The sequence below is a fragment of the Populus euphratica genome, unplaced genomic scaffold (assembly GCF_000495115.2).
Source record: "Populus euphratica unplaced genomic scaffold, PopEup_1.0 scaffold52.1, whole genome shotgun sequence".
Taxonomy (NCBI): Eukaryota; Viridiplantae; Streptophyta; class Magnoliopsida; order Malpighiales; family Salicaceae; genus Populus; species Populus euphratica.
In genome coordinates this window covers 60,786-83,353 of record NW_011499933.1, presented here as the reverse complement: position 1 = coordinate 83,353, position 22,568 = coordinate 60,786, and the positions used below count along the sequence as shown (strand labels likewise).

General features: G+C 34.0%; 1 protein-coding gene across 1 annotated transcript; it reads right to left on the bottom strand.

Annotated features, from left to right (window-relative positions):
• Nucleotides 1-11,847: 11,847 nt before the first annotated feature.
• On the bottom strand, nucleotides 11,848-14,841 carry LOC105136196 (ankyrin repeat-containing protein At5g02620-like). The gene is made up of 5 exons (XM_011041433.1): nucleotides 14,116-14,841; nucleotides 13,452-14,008; nucleotides 13,162-13,236; nucleotides 12,983-13,045; nucleotides 11,848-12,667 (listed from the first exon to the last, which is right to left on the bottom strand). Exons 1-5 carry the CDS (start codon nucleotides 14,732-14,734, stop codon nucleotides 11,966-11,968), a joined length of 2,016 nt encoding a protein of 671 aa, XP_011039735.1. The 5' UTR covers nucleotides 14,735-14,841; the 3' UTR covers nucleotides 11,848-11,965.
• Nucleotides 14,842-22,568: the final 7,727 nt, after the last annotated feature.

The following is a 22,568-nucleotide window of genomic DNA, read 5'->3' as shown; positions in this document are numbered from 1 at the left end:
TTCTGCGTGGAACATGGCAACAGAGAAAGCAAATGGCCATGGTTAGAGCATCATCTAGGACAAGAAAAGGAAAAGGGGAAAATGTCCCGGAACAGGAAAAAGCCTAGACGATTGTGCTTATTCTTAACTTGAATGAATATATATGTGTGTGTGTGTGTATTAGAGGTAGAATACATTAACACTTGGATTTTTATAAAATCTTGCAAACCACTTGAAAATTTAATGCTGCGTATTTTTCCTTTGAGTTCCAAAACTTTTTGTATATTTTAAGACTTTTTTTAGAGGTGTTTATTTTTACTGTGGCACTATACTTTTGAAAAAAATCCAAATTTATTTTTGTTTTAAATTCATTCTTTAATATTTTTGAATATTTTAATATGTTGATATTAAAATAATTTTTTTAAAAATATTTTTTTAATATATTTCCAAATAAAACACACTTTAAAAAAAAATAACTACTACAACCTTACATGGTATCTCAATATTAAGGGGAATGTTACTAGGATTTTAAGAGCAAAATTGAATTTTATAATATTTTTTTAAAACATATATAGTGGATATTTTTTCTAATTTTAAAAATTAAATTTAATAATTCATATATTAGTTTTAATGATTCACATAGTTTTACAATAAAGAAGGATGATATATATATATATACACACACACTACAACAACCTTAACTCTCTCTTCTTTTTTTTTTGTCGTTTGAAAGTTACATGAACCAAATATATTGCGGTGAAATCCCGATTTAATATTTTAAATAGATGAAGAAAAAAGCTTATACTTGAATGAGAGTTTTTTTTCTTAATTATATATACCGCATGATTATATAAAAAACATGGATTCTTGACTTGTAAAATTGTAAATGTTAATTGAATATACAAGATTAATGTATGTTTTGGGTGCACACAGCTTGAATTGCACAAGTTTGTAACTTTATTCTTTTCCTATCTTACCTCTTGATTATATCAATTAATTTTATTCTTCTCCTTCTTCTTTTTCACTTTACTTTGATCTTATTTTAGTATTGATTGACCCACACAAACTAGTTTAATGATATTTCTTATCACAAAATAAATAAATAAATAAATAAATATTTCCAAGTTCATTAATGAAAACCCTTTTGTTCTGAAATCCAATGGCCTTGGACGCTTCTATCTTTTTTTTTTTTTTTTGATTTACATGGGGTGTCCGGGCCAGCTTGCGCGCACCACGACTAATCCCCACGACCCACTGAATACCCTGCAAACCCAGTAGGCATGTAAGGCACCGCGGGGGTGACAGGCGTGCACGCCAAGGCTCGAACCCAGGTGCAGTGGAAGGAGACAAGCCCCTTCCACCGCTAGGCCAAGCCTTGGTTTGCATGTTCTAATTTTTCCGAGAATCCTATACCAATACGCTAACATTTGATCTCGTTCAACTCAATCTTAGCATCAATTTACTCACTCGATTTTGGCCATTTATTGTTTATGCTTTTGATTTTCCATCTATTCTTTCAATTAAGAAAATAGAAAACATAAAACAGTTTCTAGGAATTAGTCAAATGAATTGCTCTTATACATCACTAAAATGTTACAAGGATTAATAATGATAGTAAACAACAATCAAGGTTCAGAATATAATCAATTAGGATTAAAATCTTTAACATGATCATTTGTCATTTTCATATTAACTAGGAATAAATAAGTTTTTTTTTTCATCTTGATCTCATAGTAAAACAATCATAATACCTTTAAAAGCAAAACATTTAAATCTAGTGTTAAAAGGTATTTTTGTATTTTTACAATGATTTTTTTGTTATTATAATTTAAGCAAAGAGTCAATTTGACATGTGACCAAATATAATCAATAACAAATAATTAAAATGCAAAGTTAAATGATAAAAATACCCTCAAAACACAAAAAAAACCTAAAGTCAAAGGGTATTTTTGGTTTTCATAATGATTTTTTTAATTAGAAAGTCAGCTTAGAGACATTTTTGTATTTAGCTAAATTTAATAGAAAAAAAGAAGTGCGCGTGTAGCACACCCTAGGGTATATGGGAGGCATTTGCGCTCTTTAATTGGCACATGTTGTGCCTCTCGACCTCCAAAAATATCCTTTTGTCATGTCTTTTGAAGCGTTATAGTGTCCTCTTCATGTTGGTTTGATGCGTGTATCTGGTGATGGTTTGGTTTGTTGTCGGTGAGACTTTTTTCCCTTTTATTTTCTCTCTCCTTCCCTAAAAATCACTATTTTTCCCTCTTGGTTGTTAGTATTTCAACTTTAGTCTCTATTTTGTTTTTCATTTTTAGTATTGGCCTTTTTGAAGAAGTTTTATTTGTTTTCAATTTCATCATTAAATCCCAATTTACCAAATATTATATTTTCTAATTTGATCCTCAATCTTTAGATTTTTATTTTTTTGCCTTGCCACTTTTGTAAAAGTTTTGTTGGTTTTCAATTGAATGAGCCATGGAATAAATCATAAGGGTCAATAAGTTAGCATTTTATTTAGTTCACCTTGGGGTTTAATCATTTTTTTTTCATGGTCAACAATAAAAATGCTAAACATCTATTGATTTCAGAACAAAAAAGATATAAAAAAAGTGCATATTTCATTAAGAGATAGGATGTGGCCCTAACAAACATGAAAAAAAAAAGAAACGAACAACAAAGTTCTATAACAAAAATAATTGACAATGCAACACCCTTCTTAGATCAACTTCTCTATCAATATATGTCTCGCTAGCATTTTCAATCACTTGATATGTTGAGGATGGTCTAATAACAATGTAGTAGGTACCATTATCCTTCACAAACTTAACTTGTCCATTGGTTACAAGCTTTTAGACTTGATACTTGTAATTTTTTATTAGTAGCTGAGAATCCCATTATGATATTCACATTTTTCATTTGAATTTTACCACTTAGAAAATGGTGATTTTATAGGATCTAATGGAATTAGGGTAATACATTCGATATTGAAGAGACGTTGATAAATATCTTTGAGTGGTAAATATATGTCAATCTTTGACAATGGTGTTTGAGCAAAATCCCATAAATCTTTGATGGTGATCCCAACAACTTTTAAAGGAGGAAAATACTATAAATCTTGACATCTCTTCAAGATCAACTTTAATTATTAACCTAATAGAGGACATGTGTTAAACATTAAAGACATCAAAAGTATTCAGTTGGCTAGGAAGGTGAAGTTTATAAGCATTTTTATTTAACTTATGTAACACCTTACACCTTACGAGTAAACATCACCTATACTAGATCACTAACCTCAAACACCACTCTCCTACGATGAGTACTAACCAGGGCTTTTATACTTGACATTTCTATTAGAGATTGTCTTACTGACTTGGTTATGAATATTATGTAAGTAATATGCCATACTATCATCTTGGACACTCTAGAACAGTGATATAACTCCAACACTCTAAAAGTGTTTTGTCTATAGATGATCTCAAATGGACTTAGTTGGGTAGTCCAATTTCAAGATCTATTACACGCAAACTCTACTTGTAAAAAGGTCAGATCTCACTATTTTGGCTTATCTCCATCTAAACTTTATAGTAAGTTACCAAGGCTTTGGTTAAACTAGGGAAGATCATTTTCAGTTCAGTTTGGTTTTTATAAAAAAAAATAACTAAACTGATTTTTTAAAACTAAAACCGAACCAAAACTAGTTCAAACCGACCAGTTTTGTTTTGGTTTTTATAATGAAAACCTGTTCAAGCTAACTGGTTCGGTTTGGTTTGGCTTAGTTTTTTTGGTTTGGCTCGATTTTTCTAATTTGACTCGATTTTTTTCTAGTTTAGCTCAATTATTTTTGGTATTTTTTCAGTTTGGATTTGGTTTGGTTTTTTGGGTTTCAAGCTTATAAAACTGAAATTAAATTGGTCAGTTTTTTAAAAATTTTAATCGGTTTAATAAGTTTTTTTTTACTATTTGGTTTTTTCGATTATTTTTTTCTAGTTTTCTCAATTTAATCTGTTTTTTAATTTTTTTACTCACCCCTAGGTTAAACACCTTCATCTGCCAATGTACCTATGAATGATATGCTCTATCAAAGTTTAGTTTAGTTCCTATCTTACTCTATAAACTCTTCCAAAAGTTACTCATAAACTTCAAATTTTTGTATGAAATAATAAACATAGGAATGTCATGTAAACAAATCACCTTGTTGAAGTAGAGGTAGGCTTTTCATGTTGCATCCATGGTCTTTCAACAGGTTGCGAAACAATCATCTTTAAGAACTTATCCACAACAATTAAAATAAAATCCATGGCTTATTAGGTACATGATAGACCTAACATAAAATCTATATTGACATCCAACCACAAAGTATCAAGAACTAGGTAATGAAGTAGAAAATCCAACATTTGTTAAGGCTTCTTTAAACCTCTGAGAAACAACACATCTCGTTATAAAAATAGATATATTGTCAGACAACTTAGACTACTAATAATTTGCAAACATTAAGGTCAATGTCTTATCCAGCTTAAAATGTCCCTCAATGCAATTCACATATGATATGTTTCTATAAGGAGAAATTTAGGATATAAAGCTACAAATCATGAAATAGATAACCATTCATAAGTATAAAGTTATATTGTTTACCTTCTTTGTCAACTCAACATAAATCTGTCTAAATGATGAGTTTCTTGAATATAGCTTCTTGAAAGCATTAAATCTTGTCACTTAGGTATATATAGTACTGAGTAGAATAACTCACATATTGAGGATATCAACCACTTTGTTTAAGTTACCTAAGTGGTGCCTTAGCAAAAAGTGAACTCTTGTAAAAATGACACCCATTTTATAACTTGACGACTTAAGTTATGCTACTCATTCATATGTTTAAGAGCTTCATGATCTGTGATTAGGATAAACTCCTTTTTCATTAGGTAATATCGCAATATTTAAGACTTTGAATAATAGTATAAAACTCCATATCATACATGAGTGGTTTCTCTTTGAGCTAGATAACTTCTCATTGAATTGTTTGCTCATCTTGGCTAAGAACTCCCTCAACGCTTAACCCAAATACATTAAGTTTATGTAAAATAGTTTTTCCAAATCTAAAAATGTTAAAAAGCTTTAGTAATCCTCTATTTCATTAACTAAAAGCTGGGTTTGGCTTTATTTGTCCACTTAAAGATACTTTTTTAGACACTTCATAATATGTGCAATAATAGAATTGAAATTTCAGATGAATCTCCTAAAAAAATACAAGTCTATAAAAGCTTTGAACATTATGAACGCTTATTAGAGTCAGCCACTCCATAATTATAGAAATCTTAGATGGATAATCTTAAACCCCTTTAACAAACACAATAAAGCCTAAAAAAAGTACCAGTACTAGTAAAGAACATACATTTTTTTTTATTCATGTATAGTTGTTTATTCTTTAAAGTGTCAAAACAATATTTAAATGCTCTAAATAAGACTCTAGATTAGGGCTATAAACCATAATAAATCTATTTATGACTGACCTTAATACCTGATACATGAATATCATGAAGTTGAGGCATTATATAGACCAAATGGCATAACCATCCATTTGTATAACTCTTGTTGTATTTTGAAGTTTTTCCTCTTCTCATCTTCAAGTTTGATTCTTATATGTAACCACTTTTGAAACCAATCTTCAAAAATACTTGATAATTTATGTAACATGTCATTTAGCTATGGTATTGAAAATGTTTATTTTACTATGATTTGGTTAATAACTCAATTATCAATATACAAACACCATAAATCATAAATTTTTAAGCCTGGAAGAGCTAAGATTGCACAAAAACTCATACTTTTCTAAATGTAACCCTTATCTAACAACTCCATATCCAACCTTTATAGCTCTTTGACTTTCTTGAGATTAAGTCTATAAGCTAGTGTGTTGAGAGACTAAAACATGGACTCAAGTCAATCTAGTGTTAGATATCTCACATAGAAGGCAATGCATGGGGTAACTTATTTGATATCAAAACTATAAATTTTGCTAGCACACTTTGTATTTTCTTAAGATTTTTAACAACACCATCCTGTTCCCCAACCATTCCTGTTCCCCAACCATTCTACTTCTCAGAACTAGAGCATTCACTATTTATTCTTCAAATATCTCTTCTATAAACTGTGATAAAGACAACATAGTTTTTCTATTTTTAGTTCTCGTCCCCACCTTCTTTTTATAAGTACCAACATTATACATTTCCTCTTAATGTTTAAGGTGCACATATTTTTTTCTATCATCATGCATCATGTCATACCATGGTAGATGTCGCAGGCGAGGAGCTAAAATGTATATCGTGGAAAATTAGGAGTTGTCACCTAGTAACTAGAGAAAACTAGAGATTCTAAAAATATTTATTAGTTCTAAAGATTCAGGTAATGAGTTAGTTATACTTAAGGAAAGAACGATGTCACCCTTATAACATCTTTTCTCGTGAAAGATTATCATTACTATGTGTTTTTAACTTTTTTATTTTATTTTTTATTTTTTGATTATTTTTATAAAAAATATAACATCAGTTTTCAAACATGTCAGAAAATAACATTAGTATGAAAATAATATCAGTCTCTAAAAATAAAAAAACTTGTTAAAGATGTTGATGTTAAGTCTTAAAAAGCAATTATCATCAAAATTACTAAAAGTGGGTAGAATCTATATTTAATTTTAAAATCTGAACATCAATCCCTTTAAAACAAGACTTGTCAAAAATAACACTTATCCCTAAAAAAATTGATTGCATTGAAGTTGTTATAAACAAGTGTTATCTTATTCGGATGATGCAAGTTAAGCTTTTGACCCAATTATTAGTTTTATGGGTATTAATAGGATTGGATTTTGGCCCAATTATTTTTGTTAGGTTTTTATATTATAACTATTATTATTACAATAATTATTTTTATATGTTTTATTTATTATATGAAAATATATCAACAAAAAATATTTAGATTTTTACAATTGAAAAAACTAAAAGAATCAACATACATGAGATTTAAACATACAAATAACAAAAATATTTATTGGAGATTTAAAATTGACTTTTTGGGATGGAAAAACACCAGAATTGCTGAAAAATCAGTCTGGTACCCGTTAAGCGAGTGTGAACATGCGTGACTTATCTGTAGAAATTAGCTTGAAGAAGTGTGTTGTTCACGCGCTGTATATAAAGCCCATCAAACCTCATTTCTTAACATCAGTGGCCGTTTATTTCTTCTCTCCCTCTGTTATTGGTTTTTTCTCCCCCTGTAAAACAAAGAAAAAAATTATGTTGATTTTTTTAGGATTTTCAGTGGGTAATGGGAGAAAGATTAAGAATCTGTTGGTCGCTTGCAAAGATGAGAAGGGATACGGGTCTGACTTAGGTGTTAAGGTGATGTTGGTTTCATGTGGTGACTGGTTCAACTATGTTGGTTCGGGTGGAAGAATGGAAGGGAAATTGGGTTGTTGTTCATCAGCTGAAAGGGGTGGTAGATGTGGAAGTCTTGGTGGTTGAGGGTTAATGGTCTTGGGTTAAAGTGTTAGTGTAGTTCAAGATAGAGGTACTATGTTATGGCCTTAGTCGTGTGGGTAGTTTGTCATAGAAGTGAAAAAAATATTCAACTTCTCATGGCGCTACTAGAGAAGGTGTGGCGAGGGAGAGGTGAATGGTGGCTGATTTAGGCAATGTTTCGGTGGCTAGGATTTTGTATGGGGTTTAAGACTAGTGGTTTTTGGGCAAAGACGAGTTTGGTCTGTGATGGTGGAGATAGGTCGTGGTGCAATGGTTATGGTGGAGAAGAAACAGTTGATTTGGATGGATGCCTCTCTTTTTGGTTAATGGAGGGTGAAAGAATGGGTTTATGGTTCTTGGCTTTTATCTATTGGGCTTTTATCGAGAAGAAAGTCAGTGAAGGTTTTTATTGGAGAGGCTAAGGTTGATTGTGGTTTTGGCCATGGCTACTGGTTTTCTTGGTTGTTGTGTGTTAGTCGAGGGCGTTGTTTCAGGTGAATGGGAGAAAGTTTATGTGGAGGATTAGGTGGTTGTTAGCTAGTTCAAAGATGGAGGTTATAAGGAAAAAGACAGGGGCCATTGGTGAAGATGATAATGATGGAGAGTTTTTGTTGGTTCCAGTGCTTTGTGGAAGAAGGATAGGCTATGAGTGTTGGGTCTTCTAGTATTGGAGTTGATGAATAAACAATGGTTTTTGTTATAGAAATTGGTCTAGTTCTCTGGAATCAGAGGATGGGTTGGATGTTTTGGTGGCGAAGAGGGAGGTTATGGTGAGTAGTGCTAGTTTAGCAATGGAGAGAGAGTGGAGGCTATGATGATCATGAGCCTTGCTGGAGGGGAATTGCTGATGAAGAGGATGGGTTTGATTTTCAGGGTTCTTTGGTTTGAATCCGAGAGCCCCCTTTTTAGTTAGTGTGGCTGTGTATTTGTTCCCTTTATGGAGAGAAAATGTTAGATTGGTGAGAATGATTTCAGGACTTAATCCAAGGGATTGAAGATTTAGATATGGGAAGGTATTTTGGGATCGAGGAGGTGGGATCGTGGGATTTTAATTGCTGGAATCCTCAATTTAATTGCTCAAGAATTTGGTTTGGGAGATTGCAATCTCAGGTTAATTGCTTGGAATTCCAATAAAGAATCTAAAATTAATTGTTGGATTTTGGGGTTTAATTGGACTAAAGTGAATTGATTAAAAAAAATTAGATTGAATTGAATTAAGTTAGTTTAATTTAATTGGAACCAATTGGACTGAATTGTCTTGATTAAAACAAATAGAACAAAAATGAAGTTATATAAATGGTTAAATTGGTCCTTAAAATATTTATTCATTTTCATTACAGTCCTTGGCATTCAATTTTTTAAGATGTTTAATTTTGAAATTTCTTTCAATTTAAACCCTAAATTAAATTAAATGATCTTTCCAGTTTCAATTTAGTCATTCATTTCCTAAAATCCCTTAATCTCTCTATCTTTTTTTTTAATTGTTTCCTTAATTGAATCAATTTTAAATTTTAGATCTTTAGATTTAACATATTCCAAATTCATTCATGGTTATAAAATTCATTCATGGTTATAAAATTATGCAATTTTGATGAATCTAACTCTCAATTTTGATTTTCTTCTTTAATTAAGTCTTTTAATGATTTATGATTTGACTATTTATTTCAAAATTATCCTTGAACATTAAATTTCTTTTAACTTTAGTCAAATTAAATCAAATAAGCCATTTTCTTCATTTTTCTCTTTGATTCAAATCTCAATTATATTATTGATCCTCGTTTTTGCTTATAATGTTCGATTATTGATCCAATTTCAAATCTAGATATATTTTTTATTTTTGTATTTCTTTTTTTTTTGTATTTTTATGATTTTCAAGATTTTTTAATACAAAAAATTAAAAAAATTAAAAAAATAATGAAATGATTAAAATTAACTAAAATTACTAAAAAAACATATTTTTGGATTTGTTTTTCTAATTTTTCAAAATATATATAATAATAAAGGGTCAAAAATTAAGTTACAACATATCATATTTCTATTAAATACCTTGGCCTCTCTAATAGAAAGTATCATATATCCATAAAAACAATATCACATCTAGTATTATTAAAATGTTTTTGTCCAGTAAAAAATGAAACAAGGCAAACTAGATTATTAAAATGTTTTTGTCCAATAAAAAATGAAATAAGGCAATGTTGGTCTATAATTACTTTAGAGTCTCTATTTAGCTATATCTATTTTATATTGCTTAAAATGATCTTCAATTATCATTTTAAACTTTTTCATTACTTTTACAAATATTATGTTCTAGCAACTAACATTGTGTATAATTAAGCCATAAACCTTTTCCTTTGCAATGGTCATAGAATGAAAAATACTATGACACCACGAATCATCTTTTAAATCACCATTGAGTGTTAACAAATTCTTTCTAATAATAACAGTTGTATAACCATCTCTATGTAAAATCTCACCATCATTACCCAAGTCACTATCATACTTAGGATTACTCACATATATTAAAGCATCTATTAGCAAATTCTTACTCAAAAAATTTTGTTAACAGCCATAGCAATCTGTTGCTTCTAAATTATTAAAACCCTTTAACAGGCCTAAAAAACTATCTATAGATACCAGATATATAGTACATCCTATATGGACTTCTGTAGACCACCTAGACACCTTGCCACTAATTGTTCTTTAATTTCTGTCAAATCATTTAAAGCTACTAACTAGTAGAAATTATTAATATAATCAATGATAGACTTGCCTCCTTGTGCATGTAAAGCTTGTAGTATAGGATTTAGGAATATCTGGGAGGAGGAAAGCTCTCTCATCTTCTTCTTCATCTTGTTTTAATCATTGATTTTTTATTTTTCTTGTCTTTTTCATGTCTTATTCAACAATTCTCACTAGGTAGATATTCAACGTGATTAACTTAACTCGTGTCTACTCAAGAACCTTTTTACATTAAAAAACTCTCTTAACTTCTTTCAACTAGTCTATAAATTTCTTTGCCTATAAAGTTCTGATGAAATTAGGGATTTTGATACAAAAACCTAAAATCCTCACAATTGATCTCTTTCATTTCATGAGGTTTTTCATCTGATCATGATTTTGGTTTTTGGTACTAGCTAAAAACTCATGGTCACTCTCCTAGATCTATTTTTGTTACCCTTTCTCTTTTAACCTTGAGTCAAATCTTATGATCTGTCTCTAAATACACTTCAAAAAAAGCTCTTGAACATTTTTCTTCTAAATAGAAGACTTCTTATCCCTTTGGCCACACACTACTCCAAGATCTCTTCATATTATGATTGTTGGCAACACACAATAAATTAACAATTATCCATGAAATTGAAACAGGCAAGAAGAATTATAAAACTTAGGATTGTTAGTCTCTAGTACCAACTAGCGCAGAAGGAAACTAATAGAATATCAATAACATAAAAACAAAAAAATTTTAATGAGAAAAAATGATTACAAATATGAACTTTAAATTCACAATTTTATTATTTAAAATTTAAGTACATGGTGATTACCACTTCAAGAGATTTATAAGACCTTTAAATAAATCAGGAAAACCTATTTCTGTTAGGAAGCAACCTAAATTATAAAAATATTAAGGAATTTAAAACATAATCCAAAATAAAAATAACAAATCCAAAAAATTAAAAAAAATAACAAAATGGCCCCAATCAATAATTTTGATGCTTAATTTTAGGAGATCCAACAATATAACAAACAAAAAAGTGGCTTTTTATTGAAAAACTACCTATAGAATTATTCAAAAAAATTTAAACTTAACCCAATGATTGAATCTCTTTTTATTTTAGTTTTAAAATGTTAACTTAGTATGGTGCGACTAGACTTTTTCTTAAACATATACTTGTTATATCAGTCTATAAAAAAATATTTCAGGACATTTACATAATGTGGTTAAATCATATTCTCATCTATTAGTGTAAGATACTCACGCAAATGCTTAAAATCTTTAATTTCTACCGGCTCAAGCAAAGAGAACTTAACAAATTGGAAGATCTAGGTATAGGCTAAAAATTTATTCAGCAACGGTGGAAGTTTCCGACCCTTCCTTGTTTATAAAGTATTTGTTTATTGTTTAGTTTTTATCTTTTATTATAAAGAAAACATTTTTTTTTGTTCTTTAAACTTGAAATCAAGGAAGTGCATCTCATGGACAGGAATTGTTTGTTAAATTTTGCATGGAATGCTAACATAGTATCACATTAATTTTGATAAAAAATTTCTTATATTAGGAGAAAGCATTTCTTTTATTTTATTCATCAAAGAAAAAGCTCACCCAAGAGCCGTAAATTTCCATAGAAATTAATACACTCAAATTATTACAAATATAAAACTATCAAATAATTGTTACAATCAACAAAATGAAATTATTACGATGATTAAACACAAAATCCATTGATCCGAAGAGCATCATATCAAGAAGACTTTGTTTATTGTAGCTCCCCTTTGTTCTTACTGCGTTTGCTAAATTTAAAAAGCAGCCACTCAAAAACACAATAACAGATGAAGAACCCGAAATAGAGGTATGGTGAAGCAATTCTTTCAATGATTTGGTTGGCATTCGGCGGAATAATCAATGGAGCAGAAAGCACGGTTTGGACAAGAAAAAGCGCTCCTCCGACGACAAGGGTGACAACGATGAAGGCAAAACTGTTCCCTACATTAATAGCAACAGCAAAGACGAATGCTAGGCACATCAAATAGATAGCACCACCTGTTAATATTGATGCCAACCAAACTGCATGTGCTGCTACTTTGACATCATATAGTTGAGCCCAACAAAGGATTATCGATGCCATGACCGCGGCATTCAAGGCTACCATGTCAAAATAAATATAAACATTCCTCAGAATGCCTTCATTTTTTGCTGATATGCCCTGGTTTTGGGTACTATTGGTGGCGGTGGTGGTGGTGGTGATGTTAGAAGGTCCTCTTTCAGGCAGGTCTGCACTTCGAGGAAGTTGGAGCATGCCAGAAAATGTTACACCAGCGATAAGCACGGCTACAACAAGAAGACAATCGATCCTGCCCTTGATATCCTCTTTTGGTAGAGGCCTGCTCTTAATTCGGAAATATTCTATTTTGGATTTGTTACGGCGAGCAAAGAAATGTAAGATCGATAATGTCATCATCTGGACAACAACAGATAAAAAGAGATGAGCCAACTATATATAAATTACTTGACAAAGAATATATGTATTCAGAATTTTCCTTTTTAGTTAGCTAAGAAGTGTCCGGGTTAGTTAAAATTCAAATATTAAATTATCATATGTACCTTCGGTAATTTATCTCAAATGCCATACCTAAGCTCATTTGTTTCATATATTGTGGAATCTTTAAAATTAAATATGCATCTAGTTTTCTGAGAAAAAGAAAATGAAAGAAGGATGATGATGATGTCGAAGAACAAGAAGAAGCAAAAGGAGAAGGAGAAGGAGAATACATACAACTCCATAATAATCTAGTTTTCCCTTCCCTCCACTTTTCTCATGTTGATCAACTTGGTTTCCCTACATTGAAAAACCAAAAGATGTTTTATAGGCATGATTTTAGGAAAAAGAACCTGAAAAATAGAATATGGAACTAGTTATGTCATAAAAGATCGAATGAAAGAAAAAAGGCATACCAGTCCATGATCTGATTTGTCCTTTGTTAGTGGCTTCGCTCCATAGTTTTCACTCTTTTGATCAACTTGGTCGTCCTACACCGAAAAAACCCACCAAGAATATTTGGAGAAAGATGTTTATGTATATTATTTAAGGAAAAGGAAAAAAGAAAAAAAAACTTTGAAATTTTATTTTGAAGAAGTACTGTTAAGCTAAAAGCCTACTGATTCGATGTGCATAGCATTCGAATAGTTGCTGCCTTTTCATCCAAGCCGAAGTAGTTTAATTTTGCAATTATTACTTAACATACCTTCCCGTTCGGAATTGGTTCACCTGAGTATTCTGCTCCCACAATTTTAGATTGCTTCTCTGCAACATCATATGGTGTCAAGTTTTCGCCATTGGCTATGCATTTCATAACCATAGAGTTTCGCGCAAGAGTAAATGTTGCAATGGAGCGGCCATTCTTTGATGCTAAATGCAAAGGTGTATTTCCATCTAGATCCTTCTCATTTATAAGTGCTTCCAGATTCTTATTTCGTAGGATATACTTCACCACTCGATGCCTTCCACTCTCAGCGGCGACATGAAGAACGTTCTGCCTTTTGCTGTTGAGAAATTCTGTTGCATCAGTCCAATTGGAAATGTATGCATCAACTACATCAACATGGTCCTTTTTGCTAGCAACATGGATAGGCATGTTGCCTTCATCGTTTTGCTGGATTGCACCATCACGATATTTATCGAACAGGAATTGAGTTTCCCAAACATAACCCATGGATGCTGCACAATGAAGTGGATTCCCCCCCTTCTCATCTTTCCGGCGCAAAAGGCCTGGCTTTTCTTTCGCTATTTGTTTCAATATTTCTGAAATTAATTTAAAACAAATGAATAATCAATCAAATAATGAAAGAAACACTGGCATGTTACAAGGGAAAATATATGAAGAAATAAAAAAAAAATCAATATTTTACCTGTCTTTCTTCCTTGGATAGCGGCGTGCACAGGAGACTTTCCTTCTAGCTTGTTAAGTAAATCAACATCATCGGGTATAGCATCCATAAGAATAGTGAACATCTTCTCATCACTCGGCTTGTCAGTGCTATTCTCGACTGCAAGATACAAGGGAGACTTACGTTCATTGTTTTCAGTATATAAAAGCTTCGAGCTTTCCGAAACCAGAAAACGGGCAACTTCTTGGTGACGATTAATGACTGCATCATGTAAAGCAGTGTTTCCCCTATCATTCTTCATCTCCAAAAAACTAGAAAAGTCGCTGGCTTCTCCATGGCCTTTTGCCTTGTTGATAAGAATTGTAATAGTTCCCAGCTGTCCAGCTCTGGCTGCTAAATGAAGTGCAGTATCTTTGTGGAAGTTTTTCCTTGTCATTAGAAGCGGAAAGTGCTGAAGAAGGAGCTCTGTCACATCTTTACTTCCATGCCTCGCTGAAACATGAAGCAATGAATTTCCAGAGGGGCTAACTTGTGTGTAAATGACGGATGATAGTTCCGCTGATGAAACACGCCGCAGTTCACCAAATAATTCATCAAATTTGTCTTCTTCTGCGTAATTGTACAACTTCTCATCCATCATCTTCTTCGCGTCATCATCACGTGGTATTTGTGATGGGAAACTCTCTGACTTCCACTTTTGGAAGTTCTCGTCTCTTTGATTCGAGGCTTGTCCGGATATGTTTATCGATAATTGTTGAAGTAAACTCAATCCAGAAGGTCAAGGAAGGCAGCCACCAGCTGTCACCGCCCAGCCACCAACCGACCAGCCGCCAGCCGCCAGCCACCGGCCGCCGGCCGCTTTCACACCGTCGGCCAAAAACCGCCTTCACACTTGAAGGTTGAATTTTCTTGTTTTGATTTCATGTATAAATAGATAGCTAAGCTTATGCAATTATGTGTGGAGAGATTGAGAGAAACACTAGAGAAAAAGAGAGAAAGAGAGAGGGGTTGTTGTAAACTTTTGTTTATGTTATTGTAAGCTTTGTTCTTGAAATAAAAGAGTGTGTTTTATCCCCTCTGAGTGTTTCAAAGCCACCACAAGTGGTTTCTCCCACCAACAATTGGTATCAGAGCCCCGTTCGTCAGAAAACAGAGGTATTTTTGGGAAATATCCGAATTTTCAAAGTTGTCAAAAACAAGTTTTGATCATTCCAAAGTGTAGAACTCATCAATACGAACTCAACGGTGCAAAAATCAGATCAATCGGAGCACGGGGTGGACCACACTCTCCGTCTGAAATTTCATCACTGTAGCCCACGCGCCCCGAGGAAGAAGACGAGTGAGCCACACGCGCGCCATATTTGAGCCGCGCCGAGCCAAGCCTCAAGCCGAGTCGCGAGCCGAGCCACAAGCCATATTTCGAAGCCGAGCCGAGCTCCAAGCCATATTCCGAAGCCAAGCCAAGCTCCGAGCCATATTCTAAAGTCAAAGTCAAAAAAAGAATATTCCTTGGAATATTCCCGGTTCAACCCAGCAAACCACCCGAATTGGTTTTTGGACCGGTTCACCTCATTTTTGACCCGTTTTCTACAAAGTCAGACCGGTTCCCTACTATTTGGACCATTCCGGATCCATCTACGGTGTCGGTTTTGCCAAATTCAACTCCCAAAAAGGTGATATAGTCATTTAAAGAGCAAAATGACTACAGAAAGTGCACAAACACTCATCCCGAAGCTAACCAAAGACAACTATGATAGTTGGTGCATCAGATTGAAGGCATTCCTTGGTTCACAAGAGTGTATAGACATTGTGCAATATGGTTATGATGAACCAGAGTCGAAAGAATCAGAAGATGCTTTACCAGAGGTACAAAAGCAAGTCCTCAAAGCCAATAGAAAAAAAGACAACAAAGCAAAGACCATCATTTATCAAGGTCTTGATGAAGCGACATTTGAAATCATTGCTTCCGCAGAAACATCAAAAGAAATATGGGAGGCTCTCCAACAAAAATACAAAGGTGCTGACAGAATAAAGAAGATTCGTCTCCAATCTTTACGAGGTGAATTTGAATTATTACAAATGAAGTCCTCAGAATCCATTTCTGATTATCACACAAGAATTATGGTGATAGTCAATCAGATGAGAAGAAATGGAGAAGCCCTTTCAGATGCTCGAATTACTGAGAAAATTTTGAGATCCCTAGATCCAAAATTTGATTTTGTTGTTGTCGCTATTGAAGAGTCCAAAGAGGTGGACAAGTTAACAGTGGATGAACTTATGAGTTCTTTGCAAGCTCATGAGCAGAAGATTATAAAAAGAAATGGAGATAAGGCAATTGAGCATGTCTTACAAGCAAAGTTGTCTCTCAAAGACAGGTATGAGCAAGGGGAGACTTCAACAAGTGGATACACCACTCGAGGAAGAAGTCAACAAACACGAGGAGGATTTCAGCGATTTCAAGGCAGAGGTTCTTGGAATACAGGTTTTAGAGGAAGAGGTGGTAAAAACACCACTAGAGGAGGTCGAGGACAACAAGCATTCACTCCTAGAGGAAGAGGAGGCGGTTACAATAACCGTGACAAGAGGAATATTCAGTGTTATAATTGCAATCAATTTGGCCACTATAACACTGAATGTCAAAAGAAAGCTCCACTGGAGATACGTGAGCGAGTCAACTATGCAGAAGAGGATGTCAACAATAGAGGAGCAGCTGCATTATTTGTCCAACAAGGACTTGACAAGAATCAAGAGAATATTTGGTATCTTGATTCTGGAGCCAGCAATCACATGTGTGGCCAACGAGCTTTATTTGGTGATCTAGATGAGACCATACAAGGTTTTGTCACCTTTGGAGATACGTCAAAAGTTCCATTCAAAGGTAAAGGCAACATCCCAATCAAGTTGAAGAATGGCGATCATAGCTACATCGCCGATGTCTACTATGTCCCAGCCATAAAGCAGAACTTGGTGAGCATAGGTCAACTTTTGGAGAGAGGCTATACACTTTACATGAAGAATTGTCATCTGACAATTACAGACTACAATGGGAGATTAATTGCCTATGTGAAAATGTCCAAGAATAGGATGTTTCCTTTAAACATCCAATATGATGCAGCAAAGTGTTTGAGTGCCATCACCAACAGTGAAGAATGGCTTTGGCACCTGAGGCTTGGACATCTGAATTTCACAAATCTGAAGATGCTAGCAAGCAAGAAGATGGTCAAAGGTATGCCCCATATTGATCATCTAGAAGAAGTCTGTGAAAGTTGTGTCCTCAGCAAACATCACAGATCCAGTTTTGCCAAAGAAGTCAACTGGAAAGCAAACAAGCCACTGGAGTTAGTACACACAGATGTGTGTGGTCCGATAAAGCCTATGTCGACTGGACAAAATAGGTACTTCCTCACTTTTATTGATGATTTTAGCAGAAAGACATGGGTATATTTTTTGAAGAGGAAGTCAGAAGTGTTCAATTGTTTTAAAGATTTTAAAGCAATTGTTGAGAAGCAAAGTGGCTATAAGATCAGAACCGTGAGATCTGATCAAGGTGGAGAATATACAGCAAATGACTTTGAAGCCTTTTGTACACAACAAGACATCAGACATCAGACAACACCAGCTTATACACCACAGCTGAATGGTGTAGCAGAGAGGAAGAATCAAACAATTCTTGATATGGCAAGAAGTCTACTCAAAGCAAAGAAGCTGCCCAAGCAATACTGGGCTGAAGCTGTATCATGTGCAGTATATTTGCTGAACCGCTGCCCAACCAGAAGTTTGCAAGCTATCACTCCACAAGAAGCATGGAGTGGTCACAAACCAAGTGTTACTCATCTTCGAGTCTTTGGTTGTGTGGCATATGCAAAGATCCCAGATGCAAGAAGGACCAAACTTGATGATAAAAGCGAGAAATGCATCTTTGTCGGATATGGTGAGAGAAGGATGGGATACAAGCTGTATAATCCCATCACCCAGAAGGTAATTATGAGCAGAGATGTTATCTTTGAAGATCAACATTTGCTGTATATCTGGGCTGAAGCTGTATCATGTGCAGTATATTTGCTGAACCGCTGCCCAACCAGAAGTTTGCAAGCTATCACTCCACAAGAAGCATGGAGTGGTCACAAACCAAGTGTTACTCATCTTCGAGTCTTTGGTTGTGTGGCATATGCAAAGATCCCAGATGCAAGAAGGACCAAACTTGATGATAAAAGCGAGAAATGCATCTTTGTCGGATATGGTGAGAGAAGGATGGGATACAAGCTGTATAATCCCATCACCCAGAAGGTAATTATGAGCAGAGATGTTATCTTTGAAGAAGATAAAACTTGGCAATGGAATGATGACCAAGAAGCAGTTAAATGGATCAGCACTGATTTGATCCTTGAAGATGAAGAAGTACCAACAGTACTTGCAGAAGGTCCAATAGTACCAGAAGATGAGCCACAAAGTCCGGTACACAGATTTCCTGTATTCAACAGGAGAAACACGCCAGAATCATCATCAATACCATCAGCATCAGCATCCTCATCAGAAGGACCAAGAAGGATGAGAAATCTAGAAGAGCTGTATGACGCCACTCAAGTAATGGAAGATACAACTCTATTTTGTTTCTTTGCAGATAGTGACCCACTTAGCTTCAATGAAGCTATCACAGAAGAGAAGTGGATAAAAGCAATGGATGAAGAAATACATGCCATTGAGAAGAATGATACCTGGAAGCTGACTTATTTACCAGAAAACAAGAAAGCAATAGGTGTCAAATGGGTCTATAAGACAAAGAAGAATGCAAAAGGAGAAGTGCAAAGATACAAAGCAAGATTAGTGGTGAAAGGCTACAAACAGAGAGAAGGCATTGACTATGGAGAAGTGTTTGCTCCAGTAGCCCGGCTAGAGACAATCAGATTGATGATCTCACTAGCAGCACAACATAGATGGAAGATCTATCAACTTGATGTGAAGTCAGCATTTCTGAATGGCTTCCTAGAAGAAGAGATCTATGTTGAACAACCACTTGGATACATTGATGATGAAAATAAAGGCAAAGTATACAAGTTGAAGAAAGCCCTCTACGGTTTGAAGCAAGCTCCGCGTGCTTGGAATACCAGAATTGACAGGTATTTTCAAGATAATGGATTTGAAAAATGTCCATATGAACATGCAATTTATGTGAAGAAAGAAGCAGATGGCAGCATATTATTTGTGTGCCTATATGTTGATGACTTGATATTCACCGGCAACAATCCTACCATGTTCGAAGACTTCAAGAAAAGCATGGTACAAGAGTTTGAGATGACAGACATTGGTCTGATGGCACATTTTCTTGGCTTAGAAGTGGTGCAGAAAGAAGAAGGGATTTTTGTATCCCAAAGCAGTTATGCCAAAGATATTCTTGAAAGGTTCAAGATGGAAAGCTGCAATCTGGTATCAACTCCAGTTGAGAATGGAGTGGAATTGAGGAAAAGTAAAGTTGGAAATGTTGATCCAACTTACTTTAAAAGCTTGGTAGGAAGCTTAAGGTACTTGACATGTACCAGACCAGATATACTCTAATTACCTTCACCTTATCCGACAGTATCATGTGCAGTATATTTGCTGAACCGCTGCCCAACCAGAAGTTTGCAAGCTATCACTCCACAAGAAGCATGGAGTGGTCACAAACCAAGTGTTACTCATCTTCGAGTCTTTGGTTGTGTGGCATATGCAAAGATCCCAGATGCAAGAAGGACCAAACTTGATGATAAAAGCGAGAAATGCATCTTTGTCGGATATGGTGAGAGAAGGATGGGATACAAGCTGTATAATCCCATCACCCAGAAGATCCAACTTACATCTTTCACATGGTCATCCAAGAAGCAATCAATTGTCACATTATCAAGCTGTGAAGCTGAGTATGTTGCCGCCAACTCAGCTGTATGCCATTTAATATGGTTAAGGAATTTGCTAAAGTTTTTGGGATTTCCTCAAGAAAATCCTACAGAGATTTATATCGATAATCGATCAGCGATTGCATTGGCAAAGAATCCGGTGTATCATGAAAGAAGTAAACATATTGATACACGTCATCACTTTATCCGAGAGCATGTAAAGAACAAAGAAGTCGAGCTGATATCCTGCAAGACAGATGATCAAGTTGCTGATATCTTTACCAAGCCATTGAAAAGAGAAGTATTTATCAGATTGAAATTCATGCTTGGAATGACATCCCTCGATTGAGTTTAAGGGGGAGATTTGTTGAAGTAAACTCAATCCAGAAGGTCAAGGAAGGCAGCCACCAGCTGTCACCGCCCAGCCACCAACCGACCAGCCGCCAGCCGCCAGCCACCGGCCGCCGGCCGCTTTCACACCGTCGGCCAAAAACCGCCTTCACACTTGAAGGTTGAATTTTCTTGTTTTGATTTCATGTATAAATAGATAGCTAAGCTTATGCAATTATGTGTGGAGAGATTGAGAGAAACACTAGAGAAAAAGAGAGAAAGAGAGAGGGGTTGTTGTAAACTTTTGTTTATGTTATTGTAAGCTTTGTTCTTGAAATAAAAGAGTGTGTTTTATCCCCTCTGAGTGTTTCAAAGCCACCACAAGTGGTTTCTCCCACCAACAATAATTCCATAACTCTGATTATGAAATGGTTCTTGGATGTAGCTCTATTATTGCAAACAGTGGAAGTGAGAAGCTTGCTTGAAGGTTTTTAGTGCAACGATGACAGTTTATTTCTTGAATTAGCTTTGTTGTTGCCACCAAGCTGGTCTTCTACTTATAGAAGGAGACCCGCAGGCTATAGATGAATAGAATCCGTAGTGAAGTGAGGTTCACTCTGATTCACCTGCATCAATACCTTGTCTCAACTCGAGAGGAACCAGCTGATAGAAAATGTCAGGACAAACTTCACCATGGCTAAAGGAGCTGTTATTAGCATAAAAGAGAATAGAAAAATGGAGGGAAATTTCCAGAACTCAAAAGGAGCAATGGTGCTATCCAAGCAGAGTGTTTGCAATCGGGCTCAAACAAGATACACACTAGCCTTAATTAAACTAATTAAAGCCATCACTTCAGGCCTCAAACTGATAATCTTAAAAAAGAAGCAAGGCTTTAACAGGATCATCGTACAACACCATCCCTATAATAAAATAATTAACATTTAACAAGGAGAGTGATCTTTTGAAAGTAGAAAAAGAAGGCCTAAAAACAATGAGATGAGACGCGCGGCATTAATTTATCCAACTTTGTGGATTCTTTTACAGTCTTTGATTAGCAAAAAGACTTAAATTTTGCATGCAAGAAATTATATAAAATAATGTGCGATATACCGAGAATATCACCTTCTGCATGCAGAAGATAGAACGAAAAAGTGAAGAAAGGTCCAATTTGATTCGCCAGCAATGATACCAAGAGTACCTACCCTTCCAATGATTAGACGAAATTAAGAGAATTGTTGATACTGCCTAAGCACTTGCAGATTCTGAAGTTTGTGAGCTTTTGGATGGAGATTTGTAGTGGCTAGATGGAAATATATCATAGAGAAATTATTTGAAAGGCTTGGCATATTGGGTAAGTTTAAACTCGACAGCAAAAGTTGAGTAATACAATACTAAGATAACAACTTGAATTGGAGCTATCAAAAGATTAGATAGCTGGATTGAGTTTAATTTTTTAAAAATAATTTTTTATATCTTAGGGGATTTACTTTATTGTTTATTGTAACTGTTGGATCTTTTAAAATTAGCTTCAAAAGTTTCTGTGTTTTTTAATTATTTTTTTTAGTTTTTTGAATTTATTGTTTTAATTTGGATTCTATTGATTTTCTTTTTGTTTTTAGATTTTTAGTTGTCTCTTAGTAAATATAATAAGGTTTTGTAACTTATTTAAAAGATCTTGAAATCTCTCAAGAGAAAGACTTCATTAGCTTTATTTTTTGAAAAAGTAAATTATGAATTTAAAGCTTATATTTACAATAATTTTTACTAATCGAGTTTTCTATATTGTTATTCTCCTTATAATTTCCGCGTGGATCACATGTATGCAAAGAAACACTCTTTAGGTTATCAGGTTCTTTGCTTCTCTCTTTTTTCTCATGAAAGCATCTCCTCTGGGTTGGTCCTTCTGAATGCAATTCATTATTTTACAGTACTTTATTATTATACACCATTCGTTTCTTTTTAAATAGAAATTGTGATGAACGTGCAACACATAGCATCCACGGTGGAGTGAGTGTTTCAATATTACTTTTTTAAATAATACTTTTATCATATCATGCGTAAAGTTAATTGAACTATAATGTCTAGCAAATATATATTTTTATAGATTAGATTAAAAAAAGGTTTGAACTTGTCAAACAATTTCTTTTTTTTGACAAAATAAGCATGATTGAATCATAATTGAACTATGCTCATATCTAAAATTTAAACAAAATGTTTAGCCAATGAAATCGGGAACTTCCTCAAATTAGTATTAGAAAATGTTGTCTTTGAATTTTT

Bases quoted from the DNA above. Each gene is read 5' to 3' on its own strand.
- LOC105136196 (XM_011041433.1), bottom strand. From the start codon at position 14,734: ATGATGGATGAGAAGTTGTACAATTACGCAGAAGAAGACAAATTTGAT. The intron at 13,046-13,161 runs GTATGCCTTTTT...TTTTCAATGTAG, and splicing joins ACAAATCAGATCATGGACTG to GGAAACCAAGTTGATCAACA. The intron at 12,668-12,982 runs GTATGTATTCTC...GTTGTTGTCCAG, and splicing joins AACTAGATTATTATGGAGTT to ATGATGACATTATCGATCTT.